General features: G+C 35.9%; 2 protein-coding genes across 2 annotated transcripts; both read left to right on the top strand.

Annotated features, from left to right (window-relative positions):
• The first annotated feature begins 4,047 nt into the window (after window positions 1-4,047).
• On the top strand, window positions 4,048-4,980 carry LOC130872992 (olfactory receptor 8B3-like). The gene has a single exon (XM_057767466.1). It carries the CDS (start codon window positions 4,048-4,050, stop codon window positions 4,978-4,980), a length of 933 nt encoding a protein of 310 aa, XP_057623449.1.
• Window positions 4,981-10,181: 5,201 nt separating this feature from the next.
• Window positions 10,182-22,550, top strand: LOC130872977 (olfactory receptor 8B3-like). The gene is made up of 2 exons (XM_057767430.1): window positions 10,182-10,944; window positions 22,381-22,550. The coding sequence occupies exons 1-2, from the start codon at window positions 10,182-10,184 to the stop codon at window positions 22,548-22,550; spliced, it is 933 nt and encodes a 310-aa protein (XP_057623413.1).
• The last annotated feature ends 1,059 nt before the right edge of the window (window positions 22,551-23,609 follow it).

Genomic DNA, 23,609 nt, shown 5'->3' with positions numbered 1-23,609 from the left:
GATGTGATTCTTTATTGGTCTATCTGTTTCTGTGTGGGGATACCAATCTATCTTTCTGCTAATTTAGATTGAATGAAATGTCTAGGGATACCACTTAACCCAAATAATTCATAAGCTTCTGTGATTTCAAGTTTAAAGTGGTGCTATTTTCATTTGTTCAACTTAATTATTTTTATTTTATTTTATTTTTTATTAAAAATGTCTGTCTCCTCCCCGCCTCCCTTTTCCCTCCCCCTCCCCCCACTCCCCACACCCAACTCCCCTCCCCCTCCCTCTCCAGTCCAAAGAGCAGTCAGGATTCCCTGCCCTGTGGGCAGTCCAAGATCCTCCCCCCTCCATCCAGGTCTAGGAAGGTGAGCATCCAAACAGGCTAGGCTCCCACAAAGCCAGTACATGCAGTAGGATCAAAACCCAGTACCATTGTCCTTGGCTTCTCAGTCAGCTCTCATTGTCCGCCATGTTCAGAGATTCCAGTTTTATCCCATGCTTTTTCAGTCCCAGTTCAGCTGGCTTTGGTGAGCTTCCAATAGATCAGTCCCACTGTCTCAGTGGGTGGGTGCCCCCCTCGCGGTCTTGACTTCCTTGCTCATGTTTTCCCTTGTGTTAAAAATAATTAAGTTGAGCCATTTTAGTGTTGGCAAGAGCCTCAATTTAATTATTTTTAACACATTAAAACTAGTAGGGGACCTTCAATAGCTACTGAGATACTTAAATTTAAAAAAAGGACTTCATTCATTTCAAATGGAAGGGAATAATTTAAGTTGAAATTATTACTTTTTCTGCATGGAACAGATACAAAGCTTGCAACCCTAAAAGAGTTTTGTGCAGATTTTCAAGTAAGTGCAAGAGGACATATATTTGGTGTTAGTGGTGCACCATTTAAGAATAGCAGCATTTATTAGGGTACAGTTATAGGTGAATAAAAAGGAACACCTTTTGAAAATAGTACTCTTTAAGTAGTAATCCATTTTTCTAATAATATCTAAAAAAATCTCAAAAAAAATAAATGATAATGTGGAGACCAATAGAAGCACATTTAGATACTCTTTAGAATAAATGAAAACCTATGTGTGCTGGATCCTCTCTCTTAATTTAAATTCAGTGTTAGTTGGATGAACTGAAGCCCAAAGTCAAGTCAATAGCCAGGGAACAAGCTTTAATCAAAAGAGATAGATATAGATAGATAGATAGATAGATAGATAGATAGATAGATAGATAGATAGATAGATGATAGATACACACTAACACACACGGGGGGTGGGGAGAAAGAACATGAGAGTTCCTTAAAATTATGTGGAATGACTCATTAAATAGACAAGCTATCTGTCAATCAGCTTCATCATCGTTGCAGATAATTTACCACCCAGTAGAAAGACCAGTTTTAACTGTCACAGATTTATTATATTGTAGAGACAAAAGAAATTGTTCTTCATTTTAGAACATACAAAAGCTTGTGCATCCTGACTAATATACTTATTATTGTATGATGTAACTTACAAAAATTTGTAATGTGTCCATTTTGTATATGTTTCTAAGTCTATAATGTCTGTGTGCACTCTTTTTAAAAACAAACACACCTTGCAAATCTGTATTTTCAAGTCTTGAAAGGCTTATTTATAAACACCTTAGATGTTTTACATTGAATCAAAGTGATTGAAGTTTTATGTATGAATATTAAATGTAATGCTGTTTAATAAGTAATTTGGGGCAAAGATTATTAACCTTTAAAATTGGCATCATATATATTTACTGTAAATAGAAATATATGACATAAGAATATTTGCATATAAAACCATTGACCATACCTCTTCACTTCTCATTTTTCATGTCTATACCTCAATGTTTAATAGCCCTCTTTTTTCTGATACATTCATATCACATATCATATGTACATATAAAATTTCATTCATATTTATTAAATCTATTAACAACCAGATGTAAAATTAGTGTTTGTCTTACTGATACTGGATTAATTTACAGATTTTTACATAAATGTAGCAATAAAAATAAAAAAAGAGATCATTAATTTAGTTAACTTGGAGGTAGTTAATTGGTAAACATGTGGATGCTTGGAGTAAACAAGTGAACTGGAAAAACAATCCATTTATATTTTATTTTATTCTTTTTATTAAAGCATTTTAAAGTTTTTATTTATCTAATATTCTTTTTTTCTTTTTTTAAACTTAAAATATCATTACATAATTTTTTCAATTTCCTTTCCAGTCTCCAACCCATCCCCATTTCTAATCCTTCCCATGCACACCTTCTTGCTCTCTCTCTATACTCAATGTTTCTTATTTCTTTAATTGTTGTTACATATATATATATATATTTAGGAATATACATATATATTCCTAAATTCCTAAATATAATCCATCAATCAGTCCAAATAATGTTACTTACTTCTTTTTATGAGTTCATTGCTGGCCCCTTGATTTTAGAAAACCATTTTGAGTATTTTTTCTTCCCTATAAAAGACTATGTATCACTTCAAAATTGCTTTAATTGTCCTTAGTTCTTTGTCAGGGGTTGAGACCCCTTGAGATCTCCACTTTCCATGTGAGCAGGTCTCCTAGTATCATATTTGTACAGGAGAGTATTTTTTAAATAGCATCTGTGATGTTTATGGTAGTTCAGCACTGAAGATGACTCAATACAACACTCAACAATTTTCAGACACCAAATTTAGTCAGAAGTGGGACTTGTGGTTAATTCTCACTTTACTACAGAAGCAGGAGAGAAAGAAACCCAAACTTAGATTTCTCATCAGATCTCAAAATAATTGGGGAGGCAAGAGTCTTTCTCTCTATCAACACTGGAGGATGCATGTTCTGTAGAGGGAATGAAAAGGATGAGTATAATTGTGGGTCCCTCAGGAAATTAGGATCATTCCCTATCATCAGCTCCTTCTTTGATTTATTTGCTCTCCTCTGACGAAGACTCAAGACATTTTTTCTGTGCTTCTTAGAGTCACACATATCCTGAGGTTACTTCCTCGCTTTTATTCTTTCTTACTTTCAGAAAAGACTCAAAGCTTTAATGAGAAATAAAGTTCTGCAATTTGGAAATGTGTCCATGAAAATTAAGTCTTGGGTCAATCTTCTTTGAATGGAAAGATCTAAAAGCTTTGAATCTGAGATATTTATACCCATGAGCAAGGATAAATGGGAAAGTAAGAGATTTTCAAGATATGGAATAAAAATTGTGAGTTTCTGAATTTAAGGGATACAGTCTTTATTTTTTTCTTTTGTTCATTCTTACTTTTGCTTCCTGTCTTCATTTCCTTTTTTAATTAAATATTTGTGTCATTTTTATTTTGTCAAAAATAGATTTTTTTTGCCATATAAGATATCCTGATAACAGTTTCTTCTCTTCAACTCTTTGGAGATCCTCCTTATCTTACCTCCATTTAAAATTCATATTCTTTAAGCCTTTCTTAATATATTATGGACTTAAACAAGTATCACCCTTTTCATTCGTCAAATGAGACTCAAGTAAAAGCAGCAGTAGAAAGGATTCAGGGAGATTAGATAATGGTAGGAGGTGTTAGTTGTCACTGGAGTTGCATCATCTCTACTGGGGTTTTCCTTCATGGTCAGAATTCAAGTTTTCCAGAGCCATGACTCTGTGACAAAGGGGACAGAAAACACTCTCTCCTTGCCTCTCTCTTTTTCTTTTAGTTTTAGATTAGGCACATTTTTTTTTTATTCATACCACAACAAAGTTGGAACTTCAACAGCAAGCAGCAATGTAGCATACAAGAATCTGCTTCTACGTTTATTGTTCTTCAGATGGTAGTATATAAAGACAGGAGATAGGAGAGGGTTGAATCAGTCCTGGTGTATTCTTTAAGTTTTTCATAAATAATATAAAATGTAGTAAACTATTAAGTAATCTGTTAGTGACAGCACCAGTTGAATCTGTATTATTCAGAACTAGAAGAAAAATTTCCAGCATAGACCTCACAGGTGGGAAGGACTCATGCTAGTATGGATCATCCTCTAATGCAGCTCTATTTTCTGTGTCCACAGATTCCCTTAGGGAAGAATGAACTCAGAAAATTTCTCTTTGGTGGCCGAATTCATTCTGGTAGGACTAACAGATAAACCTGAACTTCAGATGCCTTTGTTCTTTCTCTTCCTAGGAATGTATCTTGTCACTGCATTGGGAAATTTCTGTTTGATAATTCTAACTGTACTGAATTCTCACCTCCACACCCCTATGTACTTTTTTCTGTTTAACTTGTCCTTTATAGACATTTGCTATTGTTCTGTATTCACTCCTCAAATGCTTATGAACTTTATATTAAGGAAAAATGTAATTACATACACAGAATGTATGACCCAACTCTATTTCTTTATCTTCTTTGCTGTTTCTGAGTGCTATGTTTTAACTTCAATGGCCTATGATCGCTACATGGCCATCTGCAATCCACTGTTATATAATGTTGCCATGTCTCCTAAACTATGCTTGAACCTTATGTTTGGTTCCTACTTTATCTCATTTTCTACTGCTGTGACTCACACTACATGTATGCTGAGACTGACCTTCTGCGATGCCAACACCATCAACCACTACTTCTGTGATATTCCTCCTTTGCTCCAGCTGTCCTGTTCAAGCATATATGTCAATGAGCTTGTGATTTTTGTGGTTGTAAGCATCAATATCATTGTTCCTGCTTCAACTGTCTTTATCTCCTATGGTTTCATTCTTTCCAGTATCTTCCACATCTCTTCGTCTGAGGGCAGGTCCAAAGCCTTTGGTACCTGCAGCTCCCACATTCTTGCTGTTTCTTTGTTCTTTGGATCAGGTGCATTTGTATATTTCAAACCCTCCACAGATGGATCTATGAATGAAGGGAAAATCTATTCTGTCTTTTACACCAATGTGGTTCCTATGATGAATCCTTTAATCTACAGCTTGAGGAACAAAGATATTAAAGTTGCCCTGAAGAAAACGTTGATCAGCAGGATCTTCTGATTGTGCAAGTTTGTCTTTCTGCCTCTTATTTTGTGTGCTAGTCCTCTTTTCTCATCTGTTTAGGATAGGATATCTCATTTTTCACTGATGGATTCCCCATATTACTAGCCCATTCACAATTAAAAATTCTTCTCTTAGTAACACTGAGATGTCAGATTTGTACTATCACATTAGACTTTATATGGATTCTAAGGACTCAGGCCCTAATGCTTGTGGATCAAGAGCTTTACTCAATGAGTCTCTGAAACAGTTTTTTAAAAATGTATATTATTTTTCTCAGTTGTTAAAAAATAAATTCACATATTTATGACATAGGTGCACTTATTTATTTTCACGAAACATCTTGCCTTAAGAGGTTAATATTTTGGTCAAGGAAAATTTAGCAATACAAAGGTAATAAATATTTTTGTTTTATAATAATCACTCTTTTTGTAAATTACACAGAATAGACAAAATTTATTTAAGGCCATTTCAGAAATTGTTAAAAATTCTACACAAAACATAGCCAACATTCATTAGAGTTGTTTTTATATGTTTATTTATAGGAAGAGTACTCATGGGTTTTCCATTTCTATGAAGAATTACAATAGGATTTTAATGGAGATTTTAATGAATCTGTAGATTTTTTTGTAATGATGAACACTTTCACAATACTAAAATTGCCAATCCATTAGCATGGGAGGTCTTTAAATTATTTAGTATTTTCATTTCTTGTTCAGTGCCTTAAGTTTCTTATAGTGCTAGTAAATTGAACATATAAAAAGCAGATGATAAAAATACAGCTTATGTTGTTATGATTGCATATAGATATGACAGCAGAAATATAATACATTTAATGAAGGTGCAAAATGAGGTATATGTGACAGTCTTTAAGGATCCTGGTGTATCTGTCATATTAGCAATTAAAGGAGACAATTTGCTCCCCAGTAGAGGATGTAGAGAAGAGAGCAGATGTTCTAAATTTAATTTCAATAACACACTCCCAATGCAAAATAAGGGAAAACAACCAAGGATTCCATTAACATTATTGTTAAATAATGCTATGATCACATAATAACATCACAGAGAAGAAGAACTAGCGAAAATGGTAAAGTTCTATTGTAATTTTATCCAACTGTGCTACAGGTTCTGCTTATGAAGATTTGTCAACATGAATAAAGTGCTAATGAAAGGGGATTTTTTTTTGAAACTCTTTAGAGGGAATGGGTCTTTGTGATTTATACAGAGTGCAACTGAATATATTTATTAAAAGAAAACAAATAAAATTAAGAAAAACTATGTTCCAATGCCGTATTCTTTCTCAAGTTAATAAGTAAGACACTAAAATCAAAAGAAAATCTTACACATTTTTTTTTGAGTAAGGCAGATGTATCCTCCGCTGACAATGGTGGAAGGGGTTGACTGAGCATTCTGACCTTCCTTACATAGTGTAGGAAACTCACTGATATTGGCAGGACAAAAAAGGCACAGCTACTGGCTTAGCTATACTGTGAATGCTCTTTGTATATATTTATAACATGGAGGTAAATCGTTGTTGACTTTGATGGCTATAAAATGTTGATAAACTGATATTATTATGTCTTCATATCTATTTCTTTTCGGTTTCTGTATCTGGCTACCAATCCATCTTTCTGTTTATCTACATTGAACAAAATGTCTGAGACTGTCAGTTAGCCCAAATAATTCATAGGCTTCTGTGATTTCAAGCTTAAGATGGTAGTATCTTGATTGGTCAATTTAATTTTCTTTTACACATTAAAACTAGTATCGGACCTTCACTAGCCACTGAGATACATAAGCTTTCAAAAGAATCTCATACATTTCAAATGGAATAGATCAATTTAAGTTGAAATTAAGAATTTTTCTTCAGGGAATAGCTTTAAAGTTTGCAACCCTACTAGACTCTCATCTAGGATTTCAAGTGAGTGCCGGAGGACACACATTTGGGAGTTAGCATTGTACCATTTAAGAACAGAAACATTCACGGAGGTGCAGTTATAGAAGGACCAGAAGGAACAACTTTTCAAGGTAGTAATTTTAAAGTAGTAATACAATTTTCTAAGAGTATCTAAATAAATTACAAATTGTTAAATTTTTATTTAACATGCTTCATTCAAATGTGTAGGTGAATAGGAGCACAAATTAGATACTCTTTAGAATTAATGAAGTGCAACATATGTTGCATCTTCTTTCTTAATCAATTCAGTCTCGGTTGGATGAACTAAAGTCAAACTCTCCAGTCAATATTCATGGAGCAATCTATGTACAAATTAAGAAGAACATGTGTGGTCCTTGAAGAAGCATGTAATGATTCATAATAGACAAGCCATCTGAGAATCTGTTATTAAACTATTAAGTTGTGTATAATTTACTTTCGAGTAGAAAGACAATTTTAAGCGTCACAGTATTATTGATTCTAGAGAGAAAAAAAGAACATGTCCTTCAGCTTAGAAAAAAACACAAGTTTTTGTTTTCTAATTAATGTACTTTTATTGCATGGTGTGAACTACATAAATTTGCAATACATCCTGTTTGCATGTGTTTCCAAGTGTATAATGTTTACCAGCAATCTTCCTAAGAGAATACACACATTTCTTTAAATCTGTACTCTTTCAAATAAAAAGGCTTATTTTTAATACATTGTATATTTTACAGTAAATAACAGCACTTTAAATTTTTATATATAAATATTACATTTGATGCTGCTAAATATGTAACTTGAAGTCAAGATTATTTATCATCAAAATAACATTGTATATATATATTCATTTTAAATAGTAATATGAAACATAAGATTTTCATATAAAAATCTATGACTCATGAGCATGAGCATACCTTCTCATGTCTTATTTGTTACTTTTTACCACTGTGTTTTTAGGACTCTTTTTTTCCCTACATTTCTGTCATTTGCACATATATAAGTACATGTATGTATATAGGATTCACAAAGAATACAAAGGATAGATATTGTTGTGTCTTACTGAGATTGGATTAATTTACATATTGGTTCATGTATGTATGTTTATGTATATATACATATATCACAAAAAATAAAAGAAAAATAATGCATTAACTTTCAGGGATTTAGTTGATAAACATGGCACTGTTTGGAGTAAGAAAAGGGAGCTGGGAAATTGATGCAGTTATGTTTTATTTTATCAAACCTTTTTAAAATTTGTTTTTACTTATTTTAATATTATTTTTCAAGAAAAAACATAATTCCATTATTTTTCCATTTTATTTTATCTCCTTTAGCCCTTTCCATGCAATACCCTTTGCTCTTCTAAATTCAGTTTTTGTATTTCCATAGTTATTGTTACATATACATTAATATATATTCCTAAATATATAAATACAAGCTCTCATTACATTTAATGCTGCTTCTTTGTATGAGGTCATTGTTGACAACTTGTAATGCGATGGCCTATTGGAGTAGGTTTTTACCCAGATCAAAGATTATTTGTCCACTCCCAGCATTCTTCGTTTGTCTTCATTTCCTCCTCAGGGGTTAAGGTCCCATGAGATTTTCCCTGCCATGTTTGTGTGTCTCCAGGTATCATTCTAGTTCAGAAATATATTCTTTTAAAATAGCATCTGTACTGTTCCCTGTAACACAACACAGGAAGTGGCTTCCTACAATACTCTGCAACTTTCAGAAACAGAATTTAGTAAGTCAGCAACAAGATGTCTGGGCAATCCTCACTTAGTGCAGGAAGCAAGAAAAGAAAAGCCCCAAACTCAGATTTCCCTTCAGATCTCAAGATAATTGGAATGGCACGAGTCAATTTTGATACCTACACTGGGGGCAGTGCATTCTCTGGAGTAAATAGAAAGGATGAGTGTAATTATGGGTCCCTTGGGAAATAATGATCATGATCCATGATACATTTTCCTCTACTCCTTCTTTAATTTAAATGTTCTCCTGAGAAACAGCCTTGACATTCTTCTGCCCTGCTTATAAACACATACATCCTGAGATTAAAGGATCTTTTCTCAGCTTCCAGAAAAGACACAAGGCCTTAATCATAAATAATGTTCTGCAATTCAGCAATTGGTCTAAGAGAATTAAGTATTGAATACATCTTCTTTGAATCCAAAGGTCTGAAAACTTTGAATATGAAAGATTTATCCAGATGAACAGGGATAAATTGGAAAATAATACTGCCCTAAGGTTTAGACTGAAAACTGTCAGCTTCTGAATTTAAGGTATACTTTTAGCCCTCCTTCTTTCCTGTCTTTTTAAAATGAATTTTCATATTTTTTTATTTTATTGAAGAGAGCTTTTCATATGATACATTCTGATTAAAGTTTTCTATCCCTAAACTCCTCTGAGGTATTCTCTACCCCCAAACTGTTTATGAATCCAAACTGTTTATGTCTCTCTAAATATATGATGAGCTTCAGAAAATCTCTTTTTTTTCATGGGCAAAGTGAGACTCATGTGAAAATGGCAGATGAAAGCATTCAGGTCAATCCGAGAGTGTAAAAAGTCTGGGCAGAAACAGCACCGGCCTTTAATCCCAGCACTGGGGAGGCGGAGGCAGACAGATCTTGTGAGTTCTATGCCAGCCTTATCTATAAGAACCGGTTCTTAGGACAGGCTTCAAAAGTTACCAAGAAACTTTATCTCAAAAAAAAAAAAAAAAAAAAAAAAAAAAGCAGAGAGTGTAAAGAAGTGTTAGTGGTCATTAGATATGCATCAAATCCACTGGACTTCTCCATCATTGATAGAACTCAAGCCTTTGAGATCTCATGACTATGTGACAAGGGGACAGGAAACATTCTTTGTATGACTCTCCTTTTCTTTTAGCTTTAATATAGACACACATTTTTCATTAGTTCCACAGGTAGAAGTAAAACTGCCCCAGCAACCCACAATGACATCCAGGCATCTCTTTCCAATTTTACTGTTTTGGGGATGACTCTAGTGAGAGAAGACTGGAGACAGAAAAACAATAAATTCTTCTTAGTGTGTTCTTTATCTTGCAATATATTATTTTAGAAATAATAATTAAATTCAGTATCAATTGTTTTCTAACTTAAGATTGTTTGTGACTGCACAAGGTGATTCTATAGGAGTAGTTCAGGCTAGAAGAAACATTTCTAACATACCTGTCACACTTAAAAAGGATCCATGAAGAGTGTGGATCATCCTTTAATGAATCTCTTTTTTCTGTGTCCACAGATTCCCTTAGAGAAGAATGAACTCAGCAAATTTCTCTTTGGTGACCAAATTCATTCTGGTAGGACTAACAGATGAACCTGAACTTCAAATGCCCTTGTTCTTTCTCTTCCTAGGAATGTATCTGGTCACTGCATTGGGAAATTTGTGTTTGATAATTTTGACTGGGTTGAATTCTCACCTCCACACTCCTATGTACTTTTTTCTCTTTAACTTGTCCTTTATAGATGTATGTTATTGTTCCGTGTTCACTCCCCAAATGCTGATGAACTTCATATTAACGGAGAATGTCATTTCTTACGTGGAATGTATGACTCAAGTCTTTTTCTTTTGCTTCTTTGTTGTTTCTGAATGCTATGTGTTGACTTCTATGGCCTATGATCGCTACATGGCCATCTGCAATCCTCTGTTGTATAATGCTGTCATGTCTCCTAAACTATGTTTGAATCTTATGTTTGGTTCCTACTTTATTGCTTTTTCTAATGCTATAGCTCACACCAGATGCATGCTGAGACTGAGCTTCTGTGATGCCAACACCATCAACCACTACTTCTGTGATATTCCTCCTTTGCTCCAGCTCTCTTGCTCGAGCACATATGTCAACAATCTTGTAATTTTTGTTGCTGCAAGCATTAACATCATTGTTCCTACTTCAACTATCTTTATCTCCTATGGGTTCATCCTTTCCAGCATCATCCACATCAGTTCCTCTGAGGGCAGGTCCAAAGCCTTCAGCACCTGCAGCTCCCACATCATTGCAGTTTTTCTGTTCTTTGGTTCAGGTGCTCTTGCGTATTTCAAACCCTCCTCAGCTGGATCATTGAATGAAGGAAAAATTTATTCTGTCTTTTATACCAATGTGGTTCCCATGATGAATCCCTTAATCTACAGCTTGAAGAACAAAGATATTAAAGTTGCCTTTAGGAAAACCCTGACCAGCAGGAACGTTTGATTGTATGGTGCTGTCTTTACGCCTCTTGTTTTCAGAATTGAGATAGTTTTTATATATGGAAAATATTTCAACAGAAGAATTTACCTTTTTTTCTAGAAAACATTCTACGTTTTTTGTTGTTGTTGTTTTTTACATTTGTACAGGCAGAAACCTTTGTCTTAATTATGAAACTAAACTGTTTCCTTTTAATAATAAAAAGAAATTTGAGTCTTTTACATATTGTTTCCATATGTAAAAAATATTTCCATACTTTTTTTTAAATTTTTATCAGTTCTAACATTTTCAACTATATTTCTTATTTAAAAATAATTTCACTAAAGGAACTTACCTAATACTTCCATTCATTATAGTTATTTTTTACCTCTTATAAATTAAAATAGATCTTCAAAATGACAAATGAAGTAGTATGAGCATGCCCTTGTCCACTGTATGTGGGTTTCTCATTTTGAATGTTTGTCTTTTAATAAGTAGTCAAACATATGATTCTGTTCTTTCTATATATTTTCCATTGGAAAGTACCCTAACAACATATCTCTTCAGCTGCCAAAACTAGGTATTATTTATTGGTAATCAATAACTTAATAAAAATTGCAGAATTGCCTAATAGTTTCAGGTTTCAAGCATGTTATTTATTTAAATAATTTTTGAATATTTTTATTGTTATTATGAAATACGAACATAAAAGATATTTCAGCTTTGAAAACTTTATTATTATTTGTCTGTTGGGTACACATGTGGCTACTGTTCTTTCAGTGGTTACTTTGTTTTATCACTCCTTTTGTTATTGTTTTGCTTTTTGCCATTGGGAATGGAGTTCATCTACAAAGTTGAAAATGGAATAACATGAATGTTTTAAGGGCTTAGTAATTAAAGAAAAGTACATATGGGATGCAAATAGTGCCAACAAAAGTTATTGAAACTGGAGTCAAGAAGATATACAGTGAGTAAATAAGTGTCTTTCCCTAAAAAGAATCAATGAGGGGTTCTGAAAATCATATTATTATCTGAATCTTAACTTTCTTATGTATAGCTCTGCAAATATTTCTTTGTTTTATTAATCTCATATAATTCATTATAACCACAATGACCCTGCATTAACAATGTTTTGAGTAATGAAGATTGTTTATTGAGAAATAAAGACAGTCTATGTTTGTTAGGTCCAAGTATAGTAAGGACAGCTAAGTCAAGGAATAAAGAGCAAGTGGTCATTGAGACACTAGTTAGGAAGAAGTACAGGGTAGGCAGTGGAAGACTCTTTCTATGCCTTTTTTCTTTTCTGGAACTTCTTAAAATATTGTGATGACTTTAACATCTCTCTGGATATGTTTAAAAACATATCTCTGGGTATGTCAAGTTAATTGACAATAAATAAAAATGGCACTGGGTTTTGATCCTATGGCACGTACTGGCTCTGTGGGAGCCTAGGTTGTTTGGATGCTCACCTTACTAGACCTGGAAGGAGGTGGGAGGTCCTTGGACTTCCCACAGGGCAGGGAACCCTGACTGCTCTTCAGACTGGAGAGGGAGGAGGAGAGGAGTGGGGGGAGGGGGAGAGGAGTGGGAGGAGGGGGAGGGAAATGGGAGGCAGTGGAGGGGAGGAGGCAGAATCTTTAATAAATAAATAAATAAATACATAAATAAATAAATAAATAAAAATGTAACCCAAAGGAACATCTGGAGAGAAGCAAACCATCTCATTTTTATTGACTTTCATATGGGTATCAGATATGGGATTTTTCTGCTACTGAACAAAATAGCACCAATATGAATGGAATTGCTATAATAAAGTTATCAAGGACAGATGTTATTGCCACATAAGTCTTAAAGAGCTCTCTTTTTCTATAAATCAATATGTGTAGATAAATTGTTTATAGTTAAGAGGTTTTTTAAGCTATTCACCTGAAACATAAAACATTATAATAACTGTGGCAAGACTTTTTATTCTAAATAAAAGCTGTCCTCCATACTGTGTGGGAATACAGTGGAATCTTGTGTAATGTTTTTAAAATAAAACAACAAATCTATCCCTGTCTAAGCATAAGGATCACATTTCACATATCAGTGTAGCATCACGAAAAGTGGTAAAACAAATCCATGGTCCAAATGCATATGACATCGGGCAGATGTGACTGTGTAGACTTCAGTAGAATAGACACTTATCAGTTTTTGTTGCAGTGAAGTGTCCCAGGAGTGGTAAAGACAAAACAGCTTCTATTCTAACACAAGATTGTTGCACTGTCCACCTTTTCTTTGTTCTCACCTGGGCAATATGGAGGTAATGAGGCTTCACTTTTATCTGACAGCTATAAAGCAAGCCAAGAAATTATTTCAGCATAGTCAGGATAAGAAATTTGTGTATATACAAGTCATTGAAAGGTATGTCTATCCACACATGATGAAGTAGGAATAGTCCATGACCACCATGGCTAATTTAGCAAACCCACACAGAGTAAAAAAAAAGCTCAGGATATATTTCAGTGCTGAGTGCTTGATTAATTTGTGTTAATCCTAGGGGTAAAATTGACTTTCACAAAAAAAGTATGAAGGAATAATAAGAAAAGTAATGGCCATACATTAATTACATAAGCACATGGCCATCATAATTTTGATGTTCATTGCATCAAAATTTTCTATACTGTATGCTTTATGTAGCCGTTACAATACTTATATACACATGTATATATATCCTGATTTTTTTCCAATTAAATAGTGTTACAAATCTATAATTAGAATATTATTTACAAGAACAGTGAACAAACTTACACAAACATAAATACCCAAGTGTATGTAATTAATACTTATAGTACAAAATGGAATTCACATTAGTGAATCTACAGAGGCAATATAAAACTATAGAGCAATACGGACACATCTAGGGCAGAGACAACCTGATCCCCATACCTAAGGGGTAATTTTCACTTATGTCTATTAAAGGAATGAAGGGAATATTCAGTACAGTTGAATCGATTTGTGAGTTGCAATAAAACTGTCTCCAGTTAGTTCCTTGGGCAGCTGAGGACAGGGAACCTGAAATGGTCCCATTCTATATTCATACTGATGAATATCTTGCATATCACCATAGAACCTTCATCTGGCGATGGATGGAGATAGAGACAGAGACCCACACTGAAGCATCAGAATGAGCTCCCAAGGTCCCAATGAGGAACAGAAGGAGGGAGAACATGAGCAAGGAAGTCAGGACTGCGAGGGGTGCACCCACCCACTGAGACAGTGGGGCTGATCTATTGGGAGTTCACCAAGGCCAGCTGAACTGGGACTGAAAAGCATGGGATAAAACCGGACTCTCTGAACATAGTAGACAATGAGGGCTGATGAGAAGCCAAGGACAATGGCACTGGGTTTTGATTCTACTTCATGTTCTGGCTTTGTGGGAGCCTAGCCTGTTTGGATGCTCACCTTCCTAGACCTGGATGGAGCGGGGAGGACCTTGGACTTTCCACAGGGCAGGGAACCCTGACTGCTCTTCAGACTGGAGAGGGAGGAGGAGAGGAGTGGGGGGAGGGGGAGAGGAGGGGGAGGAGGAGGAGGGAAATGGGAGGCTGGGAGGAGGCAGAAATTTTTTTTCAATAAAAATAAAAATAAACAACTATTTTGTATTAATACTGTATTAGAAGAATATAATTTTATACCATTTATAGAACCTCATTTTTAATCTCTTCTGTTTTCAGTGAAGTCTTGTCTCAGTTAAATTCTTCAAATGCTGCTTAGAAGAATTATTATGAATAAAGGTTTCACTTGAGCTAGTGAATACTTCACCACTGAGCTGCATTTCCATCACAATAATTTTTATACGTATTTACTAACAATGAAAATTAATAATTCTATATATAAAAAATTCCAAAGAATAAAATACTGAAGAATTACTGTACTATTCATAATCAAAGACCTGAAAGATCTGCACATTAAAAATTTCTTAACATTGATCAAAGAAGTTTATGCATGAGTACAAAATAAAACTGTTCATGGTTTAGACATGCCTTGGTAGTATCTTGCTTTCAGTCATTCAAGTACAGATCCACATTCCCTTGCCTAACTGTAGGTGGAAGTTTCCATCCAGGATGGTCCCAGCTTTATATTAAGTATAAACTGTTTGTCCTATTAACTCAGGCTTATTTGAAACTAGCTCTTACAACTTAAATTTTAATCTATGCTTAGCCACATGCCTTTGTCTCTTTTCTTAGTGAGGCATTCTCATCTTGCTTCCTCTTCATCTGACTGGTGACTGGATATCCGCCTTGCTTTTTCCAGAATTCACTTAGTCTGGTTTCCCTCTCTATTCTTTCTGCCTGGCTACTAGCCAATCAATATTTTATTAAACAAATATGCTTGACAAATCTTTACTGTATACAAAAGCATTATCCCACAGCACATACCAGTGTGCCTGCTTACATTTGTGCACCCACACCCACTGGAATATGCACAAATCACACACATACACACTCACAAATATACACATACATACATACATATTTACACACAAGAAAATACTCATGAATTAACCACAGAGTTGATTAAAGTTTGTAGAACAAAATAACAAAATTTTGCTTAAAGAAATTAATGAGATATAATCACTCAGAAGCATAACTTTTACTTATTGGTCAGAAAAATTACACTGTTAAGTTGTCTTTCCAAAGACATCTGTAGAGTCATAGCTATATCTATGACATCTCAGTGACATTTTCAATCTTAATATTCATAAACAATCTCATTTGATTCTGAATATGCAAGGCCAACTTGAAAAAGAATAAAACTAGATTACACTCACTTCTAAATTTTAAAACTAATCAGAAACCTGAGGGGGAAAAAAAACAGTGTGGTATGAAAATAAAGGCAGGTAATCAGAGAAATTGTATGAGAGCCAGAAAAAAAGATCTTAGATAAAGAGTTAAAAACAAAGGGTTTGAAAATTTTTCTAAGACCCTCTCTTAGAGAGTATAGACAGTATCTTCAATTAAGAAACCTGAATGTAGACATTAAAAAATTATATTCAAACCTTACAGACACTGTATATCCCTTACTCCAAGTGGGTCAAATATACAGAGTCAAGATTTAAAAAATAAGAGTAATTACAAGAAAATACACATCCAAAAGTTCACAGCTGCACTTGTAGTGATGACTTCTGTACAGTAACATGAAAAACAAAGGCAGTCATAGAAAAATAGAGGACTCTCACTTTGGGGAAACTTCCCTCATGTAAGCCAAACTGTCCATTTATGAGGGTTTATTCTGCCAACTTGAATGGGTTTATAATTGCCTAGGAGACAACTGTTGTCCAGGAATTTTTAGATTGAGTTAGTAGAGGTTGAAAGATATACGATGTCTCTAGGTTGTACTTTTCCATGTACAGCTTTCTAAGATAAATAAAGAGAAGTTAAGTTGAGCAGCAACAATCCTCTCTCACTTCTGACTTTGGACACAATATGACTAGCTGTCCATCACTTCTGCCACCTTGATTCCCTGAAACTCTTTACCTCGTTCCATGAGTCAAATATAAACCATCTTTTCTTTAACTTGTTATTACCATGAATTTTTGTCACAGAAAGAACAAAAGTAACTGCATTAGCATGGAGCAGAAGAAAATATTTTACAACCATAAAATATACAGATAAGTTTTCTAACCTCACAATGATAACTTGCTAAAGGAAAAAGCCATGAATTACATGTACATGCCTACAAAGAAACATGCAAAGTTTCAATGTGCATCTTAACAGTGCTCACAATCATTAGTCATAGGAATATTTAAACCAAAGGTACCAACAGATCCTAATTCTGCAGATCTTGGTTTTTAAAAAAAAGCAAATAGATAAAAACAAGCGATGGTGAAGATTCAGTGAGTTAGCAGGTCACTTCAACATTTACAAGAAAATGAGCATTGTATAGTCAATAGCAAGTAGAAAAGCAACACAAACAAAAACCACAGAAGCAGAAGATCCAACTTGAACATAGAGAATTTTTTGTAAGAGTTAATAACCTAAGTTTAATCACAAGTGTCACAAAAATTCAGATATAATTATCATAAAATTGAATATGTATACATTTTATTTTTAATATTTACTATAGTTAAAAACATGGGAGGAAGCTGAATGTCCTTTCATTAATGAGTAAGCTTTTTATGATACATAAAAAATTTGTAGCCTCAAAGATAAATGAATTTCATTTTTTCTTTAGAACTGTGTAATATTCCATTGTGTCTATCTGCTACATTTTCTACACACAATTATCAGGTGATAGCCATCTAGCTTGATTGCATTTTCTGTCCATTGTAACAAGAGGAACAATGAATGTGAATGTGCATTCCCTAGAACCAATATCACAAATTATGTGGTATATTCGTTTCTAGTTTTTTTGCGAAACCTCAGAAATTGAACAGTAAACTATTGAACCACCTCTGGTTCAAGGAAGAAATAAGGAAATAGAAGACTTCCTAGAATTCAATGAAAATAAAGGCACAACATACCCAAACCTGTGGAATGCTATGAAAGCAGTACTAAGAGAAAAATTGATAGTACATAAAAAATAAAATGAAAAATGTCCAAACACATCATTATGAACTAAAAACCATCCAAATACAATAATTAAGGTTTTTTGTGTGTATGTGTGTGTGTGTGTGTGTGTGTGTGTTGACCATGTGCTTATGGTTATGGAACCTGCCCTCATATGTGGTTTGATATTTGATATACAGTGAGTCTGTTGAAGAAAACTGGTTTTTGTTTTGGAAACAGTTAAAAGTTGGAGATAGTTTCTGGGCTAGTGACTGGGACTTCTTCCGTACTGAGATCTCATCTGGTTTAAACGTGTGAAGTACTTGTGCATGCTGTCACAGTTTCTGTGGTTTCGTATGCCTGTCAATTCTATTGTGTATAGAAGTTACAAGAGCCCTAAAAGTTTACACCCTTAATGTTTCTGTTCAGTGGTCAATTAAAGATACCAGGATGAGCAAAGGGGGGGGGGTAAAAATTCGAGGGTAAAGAAGTCTACTCACAATGGGAAACATCTGTCCATTTTCTTAATTCTTCTCTATTCAGTTTCCTTTTTTATTCTACATTGTTCTTATTACAAATGTTACCACTTATATATCGCTAAAACCAGCAATTCCCCAGTACTAGAAGATTCCAGGTCTAAAATTCTTTTGCTCCACAAAAATCAGATAAGAGTTTTCACACACACACATACACACACACACACGGGGGGGGGTGTTCAGATCTTCAGATCAAAGATGGATTTTTGGTGAGCTCCTTTTTTTTTTTTTTTTTTTGGTTTTTCGAGACAGGGTTTCTCTGTGGCTTTGGAGCCTGTTCTGGAACTAGCTCTGTAGACCAGGCTGGTCTTGAACTCACAGAGATCCGCCTGCCTCTGCCTCCCGAGTGCTGGGATTAAAGGCGTGTGCCACCATCGCCCGGCGCAAAGAAATAAATGTGTAGCCCAGGCTGGCCTCGAACTCGTGATCATCCTGCCTCTGCCTCCTTCAGCAAATCCTACCGGCGTGCGCCACCACAACCGGCTCTGGTGAGCTCCTTAATGGAGAATATTAGTTAAGAAAGGAATTAAATTATCAGGGAATTCTAGAGGGGAAAGATAGTGAGCTACGCTAAACTTTTAGGCAGTGGAAAGAGTTAAAAGGTTTGTTTTCAATAAAATTATGAATAGGGTATAGATTGTTACAAGCTTTTCTCCCAACAAGGTTAGAGGTTACCACATAACCAGGCAACTTATGTAAACATTCGGGGTAAATTTATGACTCTTGATCAGATAGCCCATACACTAGATGCTGCAGTTTCTATGGGCCTAGGTCTGGAGTTAGACTTCCTGTTCTGTGTTAAGAAGAGACCCAGGTCTCTAAGTTATCAGTTCAGGGCTATGCTGTTATCAACCTTTCACATGATGGGTGTTGTGGGTCTTTCTCTGGGTTGTAGATAGTTATCCCTTTCACTCTCCTTGAGTATTAAACACAAGCTGTAAATTTCCTGAATTACAATCATCAGTAAACTGAGGTGAAGGTGAACATAAGGAGTTAAAACTCTTTTTAGTGGGCATAGGGGTGGGGGTGAGGGTGGGGGAAGGGGAGAGGGGGAGAGAGAAGGGAGAAAGGAAAGACTGGAGAGAGCTTGGGTGAGTGGAAAGGTGGAGACGGAGGAAGGGCAGATATAGGAGCAGGGAAGAAAATATCTACATTAAGGGAGCCATTTTAGGGTTGGCAAGAGACTTGGCTCTAGAGGGGATCCTGGGTGTTCACGGGGATGTCCTCAGCTAGGCCCTTGGGTAGCAAAGGAGAGGGTGCCTGAACTGGCCTTGCCCCACTATCACACTGATGATTATCTCGAATATCACCATAGAGTCTTCCTTCAGTAATGGATGGAGATAGAGACAGAGACCCTTATCAGAGCAACGGACTGAACCCCCAAGGTCCAGTTGAAGAACAGAAGGAGGGAGAAGATGAGCAAGGAAGTCTGGACTTAGAGGGGTTGTTCCACCCACTGAGACAGTGTGCCTGTTCTAATGGGAGCTCACCAAATCCAGCTGGACCGGGACTGAATGAGCATGCTATCAAACTGGACTCTCTGAATGTGGCTGACAATGGGGGCTGACAGAGAAGCCATTGATAAAGGCACTGGAACTTGTTTCTACTGCATGTACTGACTTTTTGGGACCCTAGTCTATTTGGATACAAAGCTTCCTAGGCTGGATGTAGCAGGGAGGGCCTTGGAGTGAGAGACCCCATTCCAGGCTGTAGCAAGGTTCAAATTAAGTCACCTATATAAGCTTAGAAAAACAAATTTTAGAGAAGCAGATAGGACCCCGCTGAACAGGATGTTTGCGGTTAGCTAGCTCTGTAGAAACTGGGCTGACAGGAAGACAGCTAACCACTGCGACAGTCTGTCAAAATACCCAGAGAGTTGAACACGCAGAGGGATAAACAGCCCTGACCTAAACTTGACCCTAGCCCATGTAGGAACCAATGAAAAGCTTGTTGCTGCTTCCTGCTCATTCAGCTAGCTGCTCATCCAGTTGGTTGGATGAAGCGACCACAGGCGCCTGTGTAAACATTAAACTTCCTCTGGCTTTTGCATCCAGTGGACTGGTTTCTGTCTTGGGAAAGGGGGATCCCTCAGATGTGACACCCATTTAAGGGGTCTTTCAGGAGTTACCACAGGGCAGTGTTCCCTGCCCTCTCTTAAGGTGGGAGCAGGAGGGATGAGGGTGAGTGGGGGAGCAGGAGGGGAATGGGAGTAGGGGAGGAAGTGTAAATTCTTGAATGTGGGTCTCTGTCTCTATCTCCATTCATTGCCAGATGAAGGTTTTATGGTGATATGCAAGATATTCATCAGTGTGGCTAAAGGATAAGGACAGTTCAGGCACCCTCTCCTCAGCTGCCCAAGGAACAACTGGGAACATCTCCTTGGACACCTGGGAGCCCCTCTAAAGTCAAATCTGTTGCCAACCCTAAAATGATTCCCTAATTAACATATCTACTTCCCTGCTCCCACATCCATCCCCTCCTCCTTCCCAACCATCCCATTCCCCCAAGCTCTCCACATCCTCTCCTTCTTCCTTCTATCTCCCCATATACCCTTACCTCCACCCTCCCCCACCCCCGTGCTCCCAACCCCTGCCCGGCAATCTTGTCCACTTCTAATATCCAGGAGGATAACTAGATATTTTTCTTTGGGTTCACCTTCTTATTTAGCTTCTCTAGGATCATGAATTATAGGCTCAATATCCTTTATTTATGGCTAGAACCACTTATGAGTGAGTACATAGCATATTCATCTTTTGGGGTCTGGGTTATCTCACTCAGTAAAGTGTTTTCTATTTCCATCCGTTTGCATGCAAAATTCAAGATGTCATTGTTTTTTGCCGCTGAGTATAACTCTAAAGTGTATATGTGCCACACCTTCTTTATCCATTCTTCTATTGAGAGGCACCTAGGTTGTTTCCAGGTTCTGGCTATTACAAATAGTGCTGCTATTAACATAGTTGAACAAATGCTTTTGTAGTATGATTGGGCATCTCTTGGGTATATTCCCAAGAGTAGAATTGCTGGGTCCTGAAGTAGGTTGACTCCCAGTTTCCTGAGAAACCACCACACTGATTTCCAAAGTGGTTGTACAAGTTTGCATTCCCACCAACAATGGATGAGTGTTCCCCTTACTCTACATCCTCTCCAGCATAGGCTATCATTGGTGTTTTAGATTTTAGCTATTATGACCGGTGTAAGATGATATCTCAAAGTTGTTTTGATTTGCATTTCCCTGATCGCTAAGGAGGTTGAGCATGACCTTAAGTGTCTTTTGGCCATTTGAGCTTCTTCTGTTGAGAATTCTCTGTTCAGTTCAGTACCCCATTTTTTAATTGGGTTAATTAGAGTTTTAATGTCTAGTTTCTTGAGTTCTTTATATATTTTGGAGATCAGACCTTTGTCTGATGCAGGGTTGGTGGAGATCTTCTCCCATTCAGTAAGGTGCCTTTTTTGTGGGAGCCATTTTAGTGTTGGCAAGAGACTTGACTCTAGAGGGGATCCCAGGTGTCCATGGGGATGTTCCTAGCTAGGTCCTTGGGCAGCAGAGAAGAGGGTGCCTGAACTGGCTTTACCCCACTTTCACACTGAAGATTATCTCGAATATCATCATAGAATCTTTGACCGGTGACAGAGAGCCTCATCAGAGCAACGGACTGAGATTCCAAGGTCCAGATGAAGAACAGAAAGAGGGAGAAGATGAGTAAGGAAATCTGGACCGCGAGGGGTTGTTCCACCCACTAAGACAGTGTGCCTGTTCTAATGGGTGCTCACCAAATCCAGCTGGACCGGGACTGAATGAGCATGCTATCAAACTGGACTCTCTGAATGTGGCTGACAATGGGGAGCTGACTGAGAAGCCAATGATAAAGGCACTGGGACTTATTTCTACTGTGTGTACTGGCTTTTTGGGACCCTGGTCTATTCTGATGCAAAGCTTCCTAGGTCTGGATGTAGGGGGGAGGGCCTTGGACTTCCCACAGGGCATGCTTGCCTGTTCTCTCTTAAGGAGGGAGGGGGAGGGAGGAGGGTGAGTGGGGGAAAGGGGAATAAAAGGAGGGGAGGAAGTGTAAATTTTTGAATAGAAAAAATAAAAATAAATAAAAAAATTAAAGAAATAAAATTAATTAATTAATTAATTAAATAAAATAATCTCTACTGAGGGCAAGTTCAAGGCCCCCAATACCTGCAGTTCCCACATAATTGCTGTTTCTCTATTCTTTGGATCAGGTGCCTTTATGTACCTCAAAGCATCTTCTGCCATGTCAATGAATGAAGGTAAAATATCATCAGTCTTTTATACCAGTACAGTTCCTCTGCTGAATACCTTAATATACAGCTTGAGGAACAAAGATGTTAAAGGTGCCTTAGTAAAGACACTAAGTAAGAGAAAGTGTTAATCTGAAAAAGTGTCCTTTGTCATGCAGTTGCAACACTGGAGAAGTCAGTTTCATTATTTCCTTTGTGTGGTCATTATCTTTCTCTTTATTGTTGTTGCCATTAATAGAATCAAGAAAAGTTAAGGCTCATGTCAATAATTTATTTCTGCTTTTTAAAGATAATGACTCGCATCCCTTACCATTGGCATACTTAATTTATCTTTTTGTCTTTTGCATGTATATTAGGAATTTAATACAGTAGTTTATGTATTTGAAAATATTATCATTTTCACCTTTTCTTCCTGTGTAGAAATATTACTGTTTAATAATGACTACGTTACATCATGTATCAAGGAAGTGATGGGGCTGGCCTTCAGAAACTGTCAGTTACAGTATGTTTATACTTCGGTCATCCTGTCCTCCACTGAAAGATATCCCCTTTACACATCAGACATGAAAGGTTCCACAGTGGAACACAAGTTTCTCACTTACATTTCTGCAAGCACTGTGAACAAAATATCTTTCAGCAGGGATCTCTCTAGTTAATCTGTTAATTTGAGTCTTTTATTTCTTCTGAAGTAATGGATATGCTTTTGAGTCAGAAAAGGTTGGAAATGATTGGCTAAAATTAAAAGTTTAAGCTTTAGAGAAGTATTTGGAGAATAAGCTCAGTTATAGTAACATTTTTCAGGAATAAGATGATTAATTCTTACTTTTTGAGAAAAGGAAAACAACTATCTTTCAGAAAATAAATTGGATGTTATCAAGCTGAAATTTAAACATTTTAAAAATTACTTGTAAATATTTTGTTACTAGTTCATTTTTCTAAATTTCATTATATAGTTTAACATTTTAAAATTTAGCATAAGCAATCCATTCATCTATTATGTCAGTCTCTTGTCATTTTTAAATATTTGATTTACACTTCATTCAAAAAAACCATTCAATTATCCATCTGAAACCAAGATTAACATCTTGATTTTTTCTTAATAATTTATTCATGTGTATTTGCATATATTAGATATGAGATGTGTGCATAAATACAGGAAAATATTGCTTGGTCTTTTTAACTGTTTACCA

The sequence above is a fragment of the Chionomys nivalis genome, chromosome 4, assembly GCF_950005125.1.
Source record: "Chionomys nivalis chromosome 4, mChiNiv1.1, whole genome shotgun sequence".
Lineage (NCBI taxonomy): Eukaryota > Metazoa > Chordata > Mammalia > Rodentia > Cricetidae > Chionomys > Chionomys nivalis.
This window is presented reverse-complemented; position numbering and strand designations above follow the sequence as displayed.